Source organism: Planococcus citri, chromosome 3 (genome assembly GCF_950023065.1).
Source record: "Planococcus citri chromosome 3, ihPlaCitr1.1, whole genome shotgun sequence".
Taxonomy (NCBI): Eukaryota; Metazoa; Arthropoda; class Insecta; order Hemiptera; family Pseudococcidae; genus Planococcus; species Planococcus citri.
In genome coordinates, this window is record NC_088679.1 from 78,661,439 (window position 1) to 78,675,983 (window position 14,545).

Sequence of the window (14,545 nt, forward strand, 5' to 3'; positions counted from 1 at the left end):
GATTTCTGCGTTTTGCGAATGAAGCATATTTTTTTTGCGCCGTTTGATGATTTTTTTCAAGCGTGACGACTCCCGCGTGCCTGGTTGATTTGCAAGGTTCGAAAAATTGTGCTGGATGTGGGGTACCTACCTGATACCTGTATGGATGCATTTGATTAATTTAGGGTATCCGAAGTCCGACTCATGGGTAGTTTATGGTTTTGGGGTACCATTGATTATTGATCAGCGCACCCGATTACACGGAGATTTTTTTGACCAAATCACTACTTTTTTCAACCGATTTTTCACAAAGCTCTCCATTCAAACCAGCCTCTCTCCCACACACACACAAAATTAACAAAGTCAAATTTTTCACAAAAATTTTTCAATAAGTTGAAACTGGAAGAAAATTTTGCAATACACTCTTGCCAATATTTTCATCAAAAATAAACTTTTTTTCCAATGATTTGAAAGTTTTTGTTGGGCGTTTGAATTTTTTTCATTTTTTCACTACATTTTTGACTATAAATTCACTACTTTTTCACTACCTGTGAGGTACCCGGATGACTTCTACAACTCTACGTAGGTATTTCAAGAACCAATGTGTATTTTTCAATTCCTCTCGATGACATTTTCAAATAGATTTTTGTTTGTATAAGTTGATTTGATACCAGTATTGTGTTTTTTGAACATTATTTGTCGTCCTGGTCGCACTCCTTTACAGGAGTCCCGACAAACCACCTCGACACAATCTTGAAAAAAAAATAGGGTCGAGTTGACTCAAATTTTAAGTCGAATTTGAACCAATTTATTTCCTTTTCATCATTTTTTCGGCATAAAATCGACCTATTCTCGAACATTATTGGTATAAAATTGACCCAAATTTACCATCAAGCATATTTCATATTGAGTATCGCCACATATTTTGTGTCGATAATTTGAAAAGTGTGTGTAGTTTTTCAGTTGATTTTTCAACACTTTTTTGTGATTTGATGCAAAATTGACTCAATATCTGTGTCAATGGTTTTGAGTACATTCTATCGACACATTTTTCTGATCAATTTTGTGTCGAGCTTATGAAAAACGACCTTAAATCTTCAGAAAATTACTCTTCATATTCTAGTGCATATTAATTGCAATTACATATTACATTGTGAATTGATATTTAAGATGATTTGATGGGAAAAATCCCTGCACCTCGACTCTTTCTTGACTCAAAAATTGGATCTAGATGACCCCTTAGAAATGAACCGAAATGTTATAACAGTTCTTTTCTCCAACTTTGAAGTTTTTTGAAAAACTACTTATAGTTTTTGCTACACACTTTATCTGCGAGTAGTGAATTGATGCCAGCGATGAATAATTGATGTCTATTTTTTATCAATTTTTGGTCTACTTTTACTACTACTGTGCTGTTAATCAACCATAAAATTTTGAAGCGATTTTCATACTATTTTCATTTCTCAGCAAAAATGAGTCAAAATCAACTCCAACTTCAATGTGCAGAAAAAATTTTATATTTTTAAGAAAAAAATTGATGAATATTTTGTGTCAAGTTTTGACTATTTTCAATTCATCAAAAAATTGATAAAAAATTAATGAAAAATTGATTCAAATTTTGAAGCTTAAAAAAACAATTGACTACAACAGCACAAATATGCATTAATTTTTAATCAGTTTTCACGCCATTTTCATTTCTAAGTGATAATCGGCTTAAAATCAACTTCAACTTTTATGTGCTAAATTAATGTCTATTTTCAAGGCAAAATCGATAGATATTTCAAATCAAGTTTTCATAGTTTTATCATTTTGACAAAAAATTGATGAAAAATAGATCCAACTTATGATTTAAAAAGTAATCAATTTTTCTACCATTTTGCAACAATTTTGAATCAATTTTTTACATATTTTCATTCGAGCAAAAAATTGGTAAAAAATCGATCCAGCATTGAAATTTTAAAAAAGGCATCGATTATGATACCACAAATTTAGAACAATTTTTAATCGATTTTCACATCATTTTTATGACTTGGTAATAATCGTCCTGTAATTGACTTCAACTTTTGTTTGCATAATTGATGCCTATAGAGAAAAAAAAATCAACAAACATTTGCAGTCAAGTTTAGGTCCTCAGCAAAAAATCGACCTGAAATCGATTTGAATTTTCATCATGAAATTGTGATCTATTCAAGTACTACAATAAAGGATGATTTGGGATCAAGTTTCCATCAATCTTACATTTGTAAAAAAATTATTGAAAACTATCAGTCGATTATTTTTATATTTTTTGTCGATTCTCAAAATCGTCAAAAAAATGATCAAAAATATTTGCCAATTTCTACTCGATCAAAACTCGACCTCAAACTGAAAGTCGAGATGGTTTGTCGGGGTAGCGTATACTTCCATCTATACTAGCCGGTTTCTAGCATGCCTGATAGTTTCTTCTAAGGTCTTACAAGGAGAGTTCACCAGTGAGTTTGTTGTTAGTACGAGTAGTTCCAATCTTTCCCACCCTCTTGTTCTTCCTTGAATTTTCCCCAGTATCACTAGAATGAAAATATTGTTTTCTCATATTTCATGTGCTAAATACTTTAGTTTTCTGTTCTTGATATCTTCTACTGCGACTTTCCGCTCCTCTCCTATTCTTGCCAATACTTCCTTGTTGGTAATGAAGTCCTTCCATGAGATCCGTAGTAGCCTTTGATAGCATCACATTTCAAAAACAGATACTGTCTTCTCGCATTCTGCACTCATGGTCCATGTTTCACAGGAATACTACAGAATGGTCCATAGGTAGCATCGCATAATTCACTTTTTCAGATCTAGACTCATCGTTTGATTTCCCAGCACATTGGCTAGGTTGTTGAAAGCACTTTTTGCCATTCCAATCCGTGATTCAATTTCTTTAAACTTGAATTATCACAATTGGTTTTGGCTTGACCTCCAATCTCACAAAATGTTATCCTCTCTGATTTATTTTGGAATTATGGCACTGATTTTATCGCTGATTCTGGTATGTATTAATATACCCACACCTAGTTCATGTGTGTCTTTTCCAGCGTAGATCATTTCATAATCGTTATCTACCCAGTTTCTACCGTTTCCAGTCCATCGGGTCTCACTTATTATTCCTAATACGTCGATTTGTAATCTCCTGGCTTCCATAACTATGTACATTAGCAAGTTTTCCAATTCTGTACAAAGTTCTCACATTCCAGGTTGCAATGTTGATGTTGTTCCACCTTGTTTCAACTCCGCATATTCTTCGCACCCTATCCTGCTGTTTTGGCAGATGAGGATCAGCCTGATGGAGACTTAGGGCCATTGCTGAATTGATGTCCATATAATTCTAGGGAGATATAATGGTGTTGGTTTCCCATTGCCTTCCACCATGGTTTTCTGTTGGGGTTTGCTCTCTTAGCCGAATTTGCCAGTTTTTAGATGCTGGTATTCGCCTTCTGACTCTGAAGCTCTTAAGCTTCTCTGGGGCTGGAACGAGTGAGTTGTTGGTGTTCTGCAGCTCTTATGCATTCTTGTTTGTTATCAGTATTTATGTAGAGGTTTGTCCTTCGGCTTGCCGCTCCTCCTCGTTGTTCCACCAACTGGAGAATTCTGCTTTGGCCATGTTTATTGATTCCAAGTCCATCGAACAGCAACATGTTACCACCCCGCACGACGTGGATGCGCAGAATACCCTTGGTGTTGTCTTCGCCTTCTCATCTGTCCTCGGGGACTGGCTTCTCTTGATGATCCAAACCTCTAGAGACAACAACCTGTGCCCTCTCAAGGCAAACATTATTACATATTGGTTTTTTGTACCTCTTCTTTGGAGCTCATTTTGGGCTTTGAAGTTGAATGATCTACAAAAATTAATTCTGTACTATCAATAACCTACCTACGTACATTTTGACACAAAAAATGTTGTACTCGCTGAAAATTTTCAATTTTGTACCTCCCTTTTGAAGCCAATTTTGGTGTATGGGGTCAACTGGTCTTCAAAAATGAATTTTGAGTCCTTGAAAACACATGTGAAGATCTAATTATTGTACCTACATATCTTTTATTCAACTTACAATTTTTCACCTTCCCTTATTATGAGCCTATTCCCATACAACAATGGCCATGCTAATTTCGATGTGAATGTCGACCCATCCACATCCATCACTTTTGGATGCCACATGTCGATGTGAATTTCGACCCTGTGTCGAGCTAATTGTCGATGTAATTGTCAACTAATGTTGATCTGCATTTGTGTCGACAATTGGCTCAACACAGGGTCGAAATTCACATCGACATGTGGCATCCAAAAGTGACGGATGTGGATGGATCCACATTCACATCGAAATTTATGTCGACCTCCTGCGTCGTAACATTATAAAATTTGAGTTTAAAAATTGAAATTTTTTTTCCAAAAATTATTTCCTCTGATGTGGCTATTGCTCTTGCTCGTGCTGAGAACAGCATCGGCATAAAGTCCACTTCCGAGGACATGTAATGGTAAATCCTTCACTTGCTCGTTGTTAGCCCTCAGACTACTTATACCATCTGGCTCTGAGGCCTACTAACGACTAAGTCTCACGGTATCAAATACCTAACTCCGTTCTACCATATACCAAATACTCTCATAAATATAACAACGCAATAAATGACCAAAGTGATTTACTCTGAATATTTATTCAAGCACATGAACAAGGTTTATAGTACATGTTGCTACAATGTACAATTGCTACCATTCATATAACAACGAAAGATTCTGCTTAAAGGCATGAACGTTCTCCAAGCTAGCGTAAAAGCTCTATCTTGCTCGTTAGAAGAAGATTGGAAAACTGCGAAGCAACTCTGTAACTTACTCTCGGCCGTCAGCTTCCCTGAACCAGTCCACCAGATGGCGTTGCACCTGGTTCAGTGCAGCCTCCGACCTGGGCATCAAATTACCACTGTAGAGTGGTAACATGGAGTCCCAAGTACCCTCTACATAATGCCCCGGCTGGGTATAGCTCGGGGGCCCGACTGGATACGCAGCCTAAAAGAGGCCTACTCAGCGTCTCGTAGAGTACTTGGGCTCCTCCTGCCCCGCTTCGTATGCCAGAAGTGGCCTGCTCGTTATATGGCCCTACATCCCTATCTGGCTACTCTTGCAGAATCTTTGTACAATTTCGCGATCTTAAGATTAACATATCTAAACATTTGTATTAATAATAATATTACAATCGAATTTTATCACTATGTTAATCTTATACATCATACCATTGTCTGGGCCGGAACTTGGCTGGAACTCTGGAACTTCTTCTTGACTCGAACCCTGTGAAACTACTCAGGTGAGCTACTCGAATAATTCAACTCTTTTCTTTCTCTCTGTTCCAGGTTTTTCACTTGAGTTCAACTCGTTGCTTCACTGCTTCCAGATTCAGGTAACTACTCTTTCATCTACTCATAGTCTACCTCTGAATATTAACACTCTGTTTTTCGCAGGTGCTGAAATTCCAACACGTCTAGACCAGTTCACGCACGCTAACTCCAGCTACTCGGATTGTTTACGCAGCTACTCGTTGATACCTGTCACGGGATGTAATATTTTTACTTCTCTTTTACTGCTTTTACCAAAAAGAACTTTGTACTTTGTTTCTCTTTTTGTTTTTTACAGGTATCTCGCTGGTGTTCAAAGCTACCCATTATTACCATGCCGGTTCAAACACGTTGGTTCGCGAAATGAAAACATCAATGCTCGTTACGTAAGTTTTATTCTATATCACATTTTTCACCTCGTATTCTGGCTACTCTTTCGATGATACAACAATATAAATAAAAAAAAAATTCAATTCTCTTATTTTCTACTCGTTTGCCTAACACAGAAATTATTCCACAGAATTCACGTAAATGGAACACAAATATCACATTGGACGATAAACACAAAAAATCGATTCACTCTTGTTCACTTTCTTGGTACACTACTCTTTATTTGGTATACCTTTCGCAAACAAAACAATTAAACAAAACTAAAAAAAAACATACAAAATTAAACTTAATCAATCCATCTACTTGTAAAATAACATAGAAAAAACCACTGCTTCTCTGGCTTTTCTCTTGGCAAACGAAAACAAAAAAAAACAATTACATTCTCAAAAAATTATAAAAATAACATAATTTACAGTCTTCTCCTCTTCGCTAAATTTGAATAACAATTACACCGTACTCTGTTAATTATCGATGCTACTCGAGAATAATCTAATTTTTACTCTATTTTACAGGTATCGAAGATCTTTACCTTTCGGAAGTGCTGCTGTTGCTATCATCCCAAACAAACGCTCGTCTCGGTATATCTTCTCTTTCGTCCGCGCCATCCATTTTACGTCAATAGCTGTGGCAAATCAACGGCACAACGGTAAGTACAAATGCATTTTTCGTATTTTACTCGTAATCTACTCTATTTATCCTAATTACCTCTGTCTGACTAAAATAAACTTCCAGCTTCTCGAATCGATTTACTGCGATCCAATATGTCTTATTACTGAAAGCATCGACAGGTAATTAATTTTCGTATTATCTTACTTTGTTTGTAGGTACGTGTAAACTACTCGTAGGTACTTCTAATCCAGCTTACCTAATCTCAGCGTCGATAGAATTCTCGTCAAACGAATATTTACCACTCAAACGTCCAACTAATCAGCTGAAACAGGTAATAAACATCTCAATACGCTACTCGTAGTTCATTTTTTAATTACACGTACTTCCAATTAGCACTACGTTCACATATACGATAGTTTACTCTGTGCATTTCGCTTACCTTTTGTAATAAAACAAAACTTCGTCGAAAAATTTCATGCCACCACTTGACCACTATCGTTTTTCCAACTCGTTGAAACAAGACAAAAAACCACGTCGCTTCTCGTATAGCCGGTAGCTTCTTCGGCTGTGTGCAAAAAATACCACACTAAATTAATAATCTTTCACTAATTAAGCATGACGTATCGTGTAACACAATGAAATTAATTGCACACGAGGATAAACAAATTCAACTTACCCAGTCGAAATACACGAGGAGCTACTCTTTTACTGGAATTTTTCTTCTAATCAACACGTTTCGAATTTTTATTCACTTTTCTAACGGAAAAATACAACACGAGCGAATTAAAAACCATATTCAATAGACTTACGCCATTTTGATTTTAGGCTTCTTTGTTAGACCTTACCGAAACAAACATGCCGCAATTGTTCACTTCTCAAATAAATTACCCGATTTTTTACTTTTTACACCAAATTAACCGATTTCGCATATATACTCGCGTACGTGAGCTTTTACGGTCACCAATTAGCGCAAAATTCACCACGAAAGCACCAAAATTCCAACTTTTACAATTACGCACTTTATTGCAAACTTTCAACAAACATTCACGTTATTACATCACACGCATCAATAATACATCAAAACTGCAACGTCCTTGGCATTACTTTTCTCGTTCGTTGGTTCGTTTCAACCGATCTAGTTTTATCAGCTGATGCGTGCGACTCTTTACCACCCCCCGCCTACTCGCTAACGTGCAGACTACTCTCTGCTTCGTACTACAGGTTGCGGGGAGCCGCTCGTTTTCGTTCTCGTTGCGTTCGTTCCATTCTACCCCCCGCCTACTCGCTAGTACTACTTCTCTTCATACAGCTCGTATGCTACTCGGATAGAACTTGCTTTTACTTTCGATGGCTTGCTCTTTTTGGTTTTTTAAAACTAGGTTAAAATATTGCTACGAGTAATTTGAATAAAATAAGATTTAAAACTAATAAAAAAAAATTATTTACAGATTAAAATTCAGGCACCAACCAGTACCTCGAATTCCAGCTACTCTTTTTCTCTTTTTATTTCAGGACGTCCTCGTAATTCATGTACAACTCTACGAACATCACACGGTGATGAGATTCTAATTTTTCCAGAGCTATAAAATTTACTGTTTTCTTTTTCCTTCTTTTCGTGCTTGTAGGTGGTACATAATCCGGATCGTCTGACCCAGGTGCTTTTTCACCTGGCTTCAATTTTTTCGTTCTTTTTCTATCTTTATCTTTCTTTTCCGCGTTCGCAAGTATTTCTCCAGCCTTTGTTGTCAAACCAACGGCTTTTTTAATGCACGTAGCAATCTTCTCGTTTTCTTTATCATCTAACTTGCGTCTCGCATGCTTTTTGAGTTTCTGGAATTCTTGCAGTTTCTTTCCTCTCTTTTCCTCAGCTTGTTCTAGCTCTTTCTTTCGCAATTCTCTAGCCAATAGCCTAGCTGCTCTTTCTGCCACTTGATCGTGTATTTTAGGGTCAATGACCTCTTCTTCGACCTCCTCGTCAACTTCTGACCTTTCTATCTCTTTCGGCGTTACTTTCTCTTTAATTTTTTCAATTAAGGGCCTTGAGTCTGTCTTTGACTTTAATTTCGGATCATTTTTGAGCTTCTCTTGTTGTTCTAAATTCAAATAAATTGTCATTTGCCTAGCATTGACAATTTGCTCATCAGACTCGTTAGCTATGCTTCTTACTCTGTATGCATTATCTCCGACATGCTTCATGACCATGTAAGGCCCAAAACGCTTAGGAAACAATTTTTTCGAGACTCCTTTATCATATGAGCTCTGTCTGTGTTCCGTAAGCATAACTAATTCCCCCTCCTCGTAACAAATTGGGTCTCCCTTAATTTTATAAAATGCTACTTCATCTCTTGATCTTTGTAGCTTTCTCTTTTCTCGAATAAATGAAATTAACGCCTGCTGCTCGGTCATTTCATCAACTCGCAGGTCTACCAACTCTTGTGTATACACCGCCTTACGCGCTAGCTTATCAGCGGCATGGTTGTTACGATCGAAGCTTCTCGCAGGTGTGTGCTTTAACTCAAACTTCTCAAACTTTTCTTTCAATTCTAAAATTTCTTGAAAAATTTCTCGGTGCACAACTGGTTTTTTACTAGCATTCTTCCAGTTATTGATCTTCCATTTCTCTACATTATAATTTATTGCTGTTGTTAAATAGCATGAATCCGAAAATATTTTTCCTCTTTTTGCACCTAGTTTGAGCATCACTTTCATAGCTTTGCACAGAGCTATCGCCTCGGCCAAATTATTGGTATTCCGGTACCTAGGGTGGTCTACTCTTTCGGATATATTAAATTCTCCAGTAGGAGTCCAAGCCACCCCTATACCTGCTATGGCATCACTGGAACCGTTGTTTGAGCAAGCTCCATCAACGGCTGCCCAGTAATAACCATCTTCGTCACGTATCAGGTTTGAGAGCTCCATAGGCTTTTCCATGAGCGTCTCGGTAGTCACAGATTTAGGATTTTTCTCGATTTGGTCCTGCTGCAGCTTCTTGAGCAGGTACTTAGAATTTAACTTAGCCAATTTGGTTGGCATGTTGGCAGAAAACTCATCTTCGATGCCCCATACCTCATTCGGTTTTATGCCAAATTCAGTAGGGGTATTGTTTATTTCAGACTCTATTTTCTTAACATGCACGTGCCAACCGTGGTGAGTATACTCGTCATTCTCGGGCTCATCGTTCAACTTTGCTCTCAGCCTATCTCCAATTATGCGCATCGTGCGCTCAACCAGAGAAGACTGAGGGTTGTAAGTTGTAGTATGGCCTATTTTTATACCATTCGCGGTGAGCATCTCGTTCCACGCCTCACTCCTAAATTGGCTGCCATTGTCTGTAATTACTTTGCGAACTTTGTGGCCCAGCTTCTCTATATCATTGAGCACAGTTTCCATCGCATGCACTACTGTCTCAGCTGGAATTGACTCCAGTGGAATAATCCACACTTTCGACGTAAATACGCACTTTGCGACAAACATATACTTAGGCTCTCCGTACTCGTTCGCTATTGGTCCACACAGGTCCGCAGAAATGACATCCGCTATGTTAAACGCTTCTATTTGTGAAAATTGCAAGCGCTTCTTCTCGCTATAACCTTTGGTCTTTCTACAAGTGATGCACTCGCTCGTAATAATTCGTGTAGTTTTCACAATATTTGGTGAATAATATAATCGTTTAAAGACCGCTTCTAGTTTATGCGCTCCAATATGGCCATACATCTCGTGCAAGTAAAAAATGGTATCCCTGAACAACTCGTCAGGCATCACTGGAATTCTTGAGCCATCTTTGAATTTTCTGAATAGCAATTCTTTGTCTTTCTCTTTGATCACTGCATATTTAGCTTGCATTCTTCTCTTTGATTCTAACTGTTTTGCAGTCATATCAAGCTCTGAGGCGTTCAGTTTGCGCACTATTTTGGTACACATCCTATCACGACTCTGGAAGATGTCCAAGCGTCTCAGGTGATCCAAGACTTCATCTTTTACCAATTCTACAAATGACACATCTAATGGCACCATGTTTGTCCAATTTGTATCGTAAACTGTCAACTCAGGCGCCTGAATTCCGTACCATTGACCTCTCACTTTGTGTTTCAAATCATACACGAGGTCGTAACAGTTCAACTCTGTGATCCAGCCAGCCGCTTTTCTATGCACCTTAGCCAGAGTTGTAAACTTGTGCACGACTGACTGGAGGTCACCTCTCACGTGTATCCGCCTACCATGGAGCCAAAGCTGGAGCTTATTTATTACTCTTACCAAAGCGAACATTTCGCGCTCAATTAACGTATAATTTTGCTGATGTTGTTTAAACGCGCTACTCACGAACATTACTACTTTGTCTTCACCTTTGATGTTTTGGTATAAGACGCCATTGAGCGAATGCTCAGTAGACACTGTATCTAGGTATAAATCTTCTCCGTCAACTGGTGACATAAGCTCAAACTCTTTCGTAAATTCCACTGTGAGCTTCTCTACTGCTTCCTCTTGAGCGGTGCCCCATACAAATGGTACACCTTTACGAGTCAAATCGTAGAGTGGCTTCACAATATCTTGATAATTAGGGATGAAGCGACTATATATACCAGTTAACCCTATCAAAGTTAACGCATCTCTTACGTTACCTAATTTAACTTTACCAGTTCTCTTTAACGTCTTCTTTTGTATATACTCTAAATAACCTTCAATTTTCTTACTCTGTTTTTTTATGCTTCTAGTTGAGATATTGAAGCCAAGATGGTCGGTGGAACTGGCAAAGAATTTACACTTGTTCGGGTTAAGTTTGAGCCCATGCTCACGCAACAACTCAAGTACTTTTTTCAACAGCCTCAGCATCTCTGAGAAGGTGAGTGACCTTAGCAACAAATCATCCACGTATTTCGTAACTCCAGGCATATCCGGTATTACTTCATTAATTACTTTTACAAATTCCGCAGATGAAATTTTCAAGCCATATGGGAGTCTTATCATTTGGTAGACTCTACCATCGACCTTGAAACCAGTATACTTGCGCGACTCTGGATCCAGTACCAACTGCCAAAAGGCTGTCGTGAAATCTAACGTTGTGAAGAAACGGGCTTCTCCATCTGAGGTAATTATTCTATCTAAGAGGCCCGCCTCGTTGTAATTAGTTTGTAATATCGGGTTCAACTCTACTGGATTTAAACACAGTCTTACGCTTCCGTCTTTTTTCTCGTTGGGCACTAATGGATTTATGTAAGTCGTGTCAGACGGCTCTGCTACCTCTTGCTCAACCATGTCAGCCAAAGCACGTCTAATTTTGTCAAGTTGTTTGTTTGACGGATTGTATTTAGGCCCTACGAAGTTCGGAATTTTGTTAGGGTCAACAAACTTCAATTTCACCATAGCTCCTTTGTATTTACCCGGAAATCTACTAAACACATCTCTGAATTTGAGCAGCTCCTCGAGTGCCTCCTCAGACTCGGCTTTCGTAATCCTTCCTTCACGAACTGCTTCACCTAGGTACCTTCTCAGGTTTCTTTCAAAGATTTCAGGCCCATCGTCTTTAGGCCTTCCATCCTTTCTAAAAAAACTATGTAAATCAGCTCGTGAAACTATTTCTACTGTCTCTTTTTGGTACTCTTCTTCAAGTTGTATTTGGTTGGTATACATGTCTTCAACCCGATATTCGCTTCTCTTTGCAAATACAACCTCTTCAGCTCTGTGAGTGCCAGGTGGCCTACACGTAGCAGTACCTTTCTTTACGTCTGTTTTTATGTCTAGCTTCTCGATCGATTTCGTGCCAATCAGTAGCAATTTGTTGTCACCAGGCATCACAAAAAATGGCACTTTGATCTTATGCTTGCCAAATTTCAATGGCACTACTATTGCCTTTTTCCACGTTCTTACCACTTGGTTGTTAGCCAATCTACACTGAAGTACTCGTTTTAAATAAATAAATTCAATTTTCTCTTTATAATTATTTATTAGATTATTGGCACAAGTTTCTGACATGATATTAGGTGTAGCACCAGAATCTAACTGAGTAAATAAGGTTAAATCCGCGAACCGCAGGGGTACCACACAGGTCTTGGCCTGATCAAAATTCTCTATCTGGCTTCTCACTAACGGTTCAACAGTGTTTGGATCGGTCCGCTTCTCATCAATGACGTCACTCTCTGGTGTGCTACTCTGATCTGCAGCTGCCTGATTGACTGCGACTTCATGATGATTGGCTGGTGCCCCATCGCTCGATTTCGTTGTTTCTTCATCGCTTGAGGTTTCTTCCATTGGCTGACCTTGCTTGTTCTTCCACGCTTTACAGACCATTTTGACTTTTTTCTGCCAATCCGGAGACAGCTTCACTTCCATCTTGGTTAGGTCTTCAATAATTTGAGCTATCGGCCTGCTACTCTCTGGCATTTTCGCTTTCGTTTTTTCAATTGACTCTTTGGTGGTGACTAAATAATCGCCATCCGACTCGATAATTCTACTTAAAATTTGAGCGAAAGCGTCGCCAACTAAGTCATATTGCTCGTAGGGGAGATCTGGCTCGGGCGTGGGGGCTGTGGCTTGTTTTGTTAAGCCTGCGTCTGGTCGTCGTTTAAAGACGACGTATCAGACCTTACCGACCCTTCTTCCTCTGATTCCAACGACTCCCCAGGATCTATATCTCTATAATCCCCTTCAGCTTCGTTGGCTGTACCGCCATCTCTAGCCCTACGATCACGATCGCGTCTCTGATCATTATCGCCTTTGTTAGCGCCGCTCTTATTCGCATCAGTGTCACGTTTGCGCGAATCTCCTCTTTTATCGCGATTGTCTCTCGAATCTCGCGCATCTCTATCGTCGCGATTGCGCGTATCTCTGGTGTCACGATTGCGCGTGTCTCTATCATCACGATTGCGCGTATCTCGGTCGCGGTTGGTATTGCGATTGTCTCGATTGTCGCGTGTGTCGCGATTGTTGCGCGTATCACGAGTGTCTCGGGTGTCAGACCTATTTCTATCATCTCTTCGATCATTAGATCTATAATTATCACGCCTGTTATTCGAATTCGTGCGCCTATCATCGAACGTTACTCTTCCACCATTGTTGTTGTTGGTGTTTCTTTGCCAGTTGTCATTGGCTTGGTTTCTACGTCTTGTTTGGTTCTGACCCTGATTCTGGTTTTGCGCATTATCCAAAAACTCCTCGTTTTTAGTCATTTCCAGCAAGCGTCTCGCAAACAGCACAATATCATTGCGCTCCTCAGTTGACACTCTTACTCTCAATAACCTATCAAGTCTCGGATATATCGCGTTTATCATCTGCCACTCGTTAATTTGCACGTTCGAGACCACTCTTAACCAGCGCAGCGCTGTATTAGCCATGTCCGTTGATGACGTGTTCGGAAGTGTCAACGTTCTGACATGATTTAAGGCATTCTCTTGGCGCTGCTCATTCCACATAGTCTGCAAAAACGACTGTCTCAGGGCTGTGTACGATGTCTGCGTGCTGGTGTTTGCATTCCATGTTTGCGCCGCAGGATGTTCAACCAACTGTTTGAACATACTTATGTAAATTTCTTCAGTTGCAAACATGCTTTTCATCGCACTTTCAAATTGACGTACAAAAAGGTGCGGCTCGTACTCGTTCTCGGTCGTATACGTTACTTTCAATATTTGCAACGTGTTCAGTTTAGCCACGCTATTTCCTGCACCATAGTTGATATTATCGTTCAGAGGCTCGTACGCGATTCTCAAGCCCAATTCAGCACACTCAGCAGCTCTAAGCAATTCAGCTTCGCTCCTCTGATTTTGCACTTGCACTTGAGGTCTCTCTTGAATGTTATTCATGCGTCCGAGTGACGCGCCTCTGCTTGCAGGTCTATCAAATCGTACATCTTGACTTAAACCCTGAGGTGGTCTAAAAGCAGGTCCTTGCTGCCATCTTTCCGGTACGTCCTGCCACTGAAAATGGTTGTCGAATCCGAATCTACGACCATCCGGTGGCACTGGGTCACTTTGGGGTATATTTGAGCTTTCTTGAGCTTGTGAGCGTGGCCTCCCGCCTCGCGACGCCTCAGCCTGACGCTCGTTCTCAAGATCAACTACTCTTTGATTTAACATACGGATTAAACCAGCATCTCTTTGGCGAGCTTCTCTTTCGACACGTATCTCATTTGCTAATTCCGTGACCGCATCCATTGTCTGTGTTACACGTAGGCCTTCATTGTTAATTTGGTCGCCAATTCTATTTATCAAACCAGTGTGGCAAGTACCCC

At 39.4% G+C, this 14,545-nt stretch overlaps 1 protein-coding gene across 8 annotated transcripts; it reads right to left on the reverse strand.

The window, feature by feature from the left end:
- Positions 1–4,637: 4,637 nt before the first annotated feature.
- On the reverse strand, positions 4,638–12,756 carry LOC135839513 (uncharacterized). 8 transcript variants are annotated; one of them, XM_065355582.1, is made up of 4 exons: positions 6,764–12,756; positions 6,581–6,646; positions 6,421–6,487; positions 4,638–6,337 (listed from the first exon to the last, which is right to left on the reverse strand). In XM_065355582.1, the coding sequence occupies exon 1, from the start codon at positions 12,700–12,702 to the stop codon at positions 7,828–7,830; it is 4,875 nt and encodes a 1,624-aa protein (XP_065211654.1). In that variant the 5' UTR covers positions 12,703–12,756; the 3' UTR covers positions 4,638–6,337; positions 6,421–6,487; positions 6,581–6,646; positions 6,764–7,827. The 8 variants fall into 8 exon arrangements, with proteins under 8 accessions (XP_065211654.1, XP_065211656.1, XP_065211651.1 ...); XM_065355584.1 differs by having other exon boundaries at positions 4,638–6,646; positions 6,764–6,889; positions 7,001–12,756; XM_065355579.1 differs by having other exon boundaries at positions 6,581–12,756.
- Positions 12,757–14,545: the final 1,789 nt, after the last annotated feature.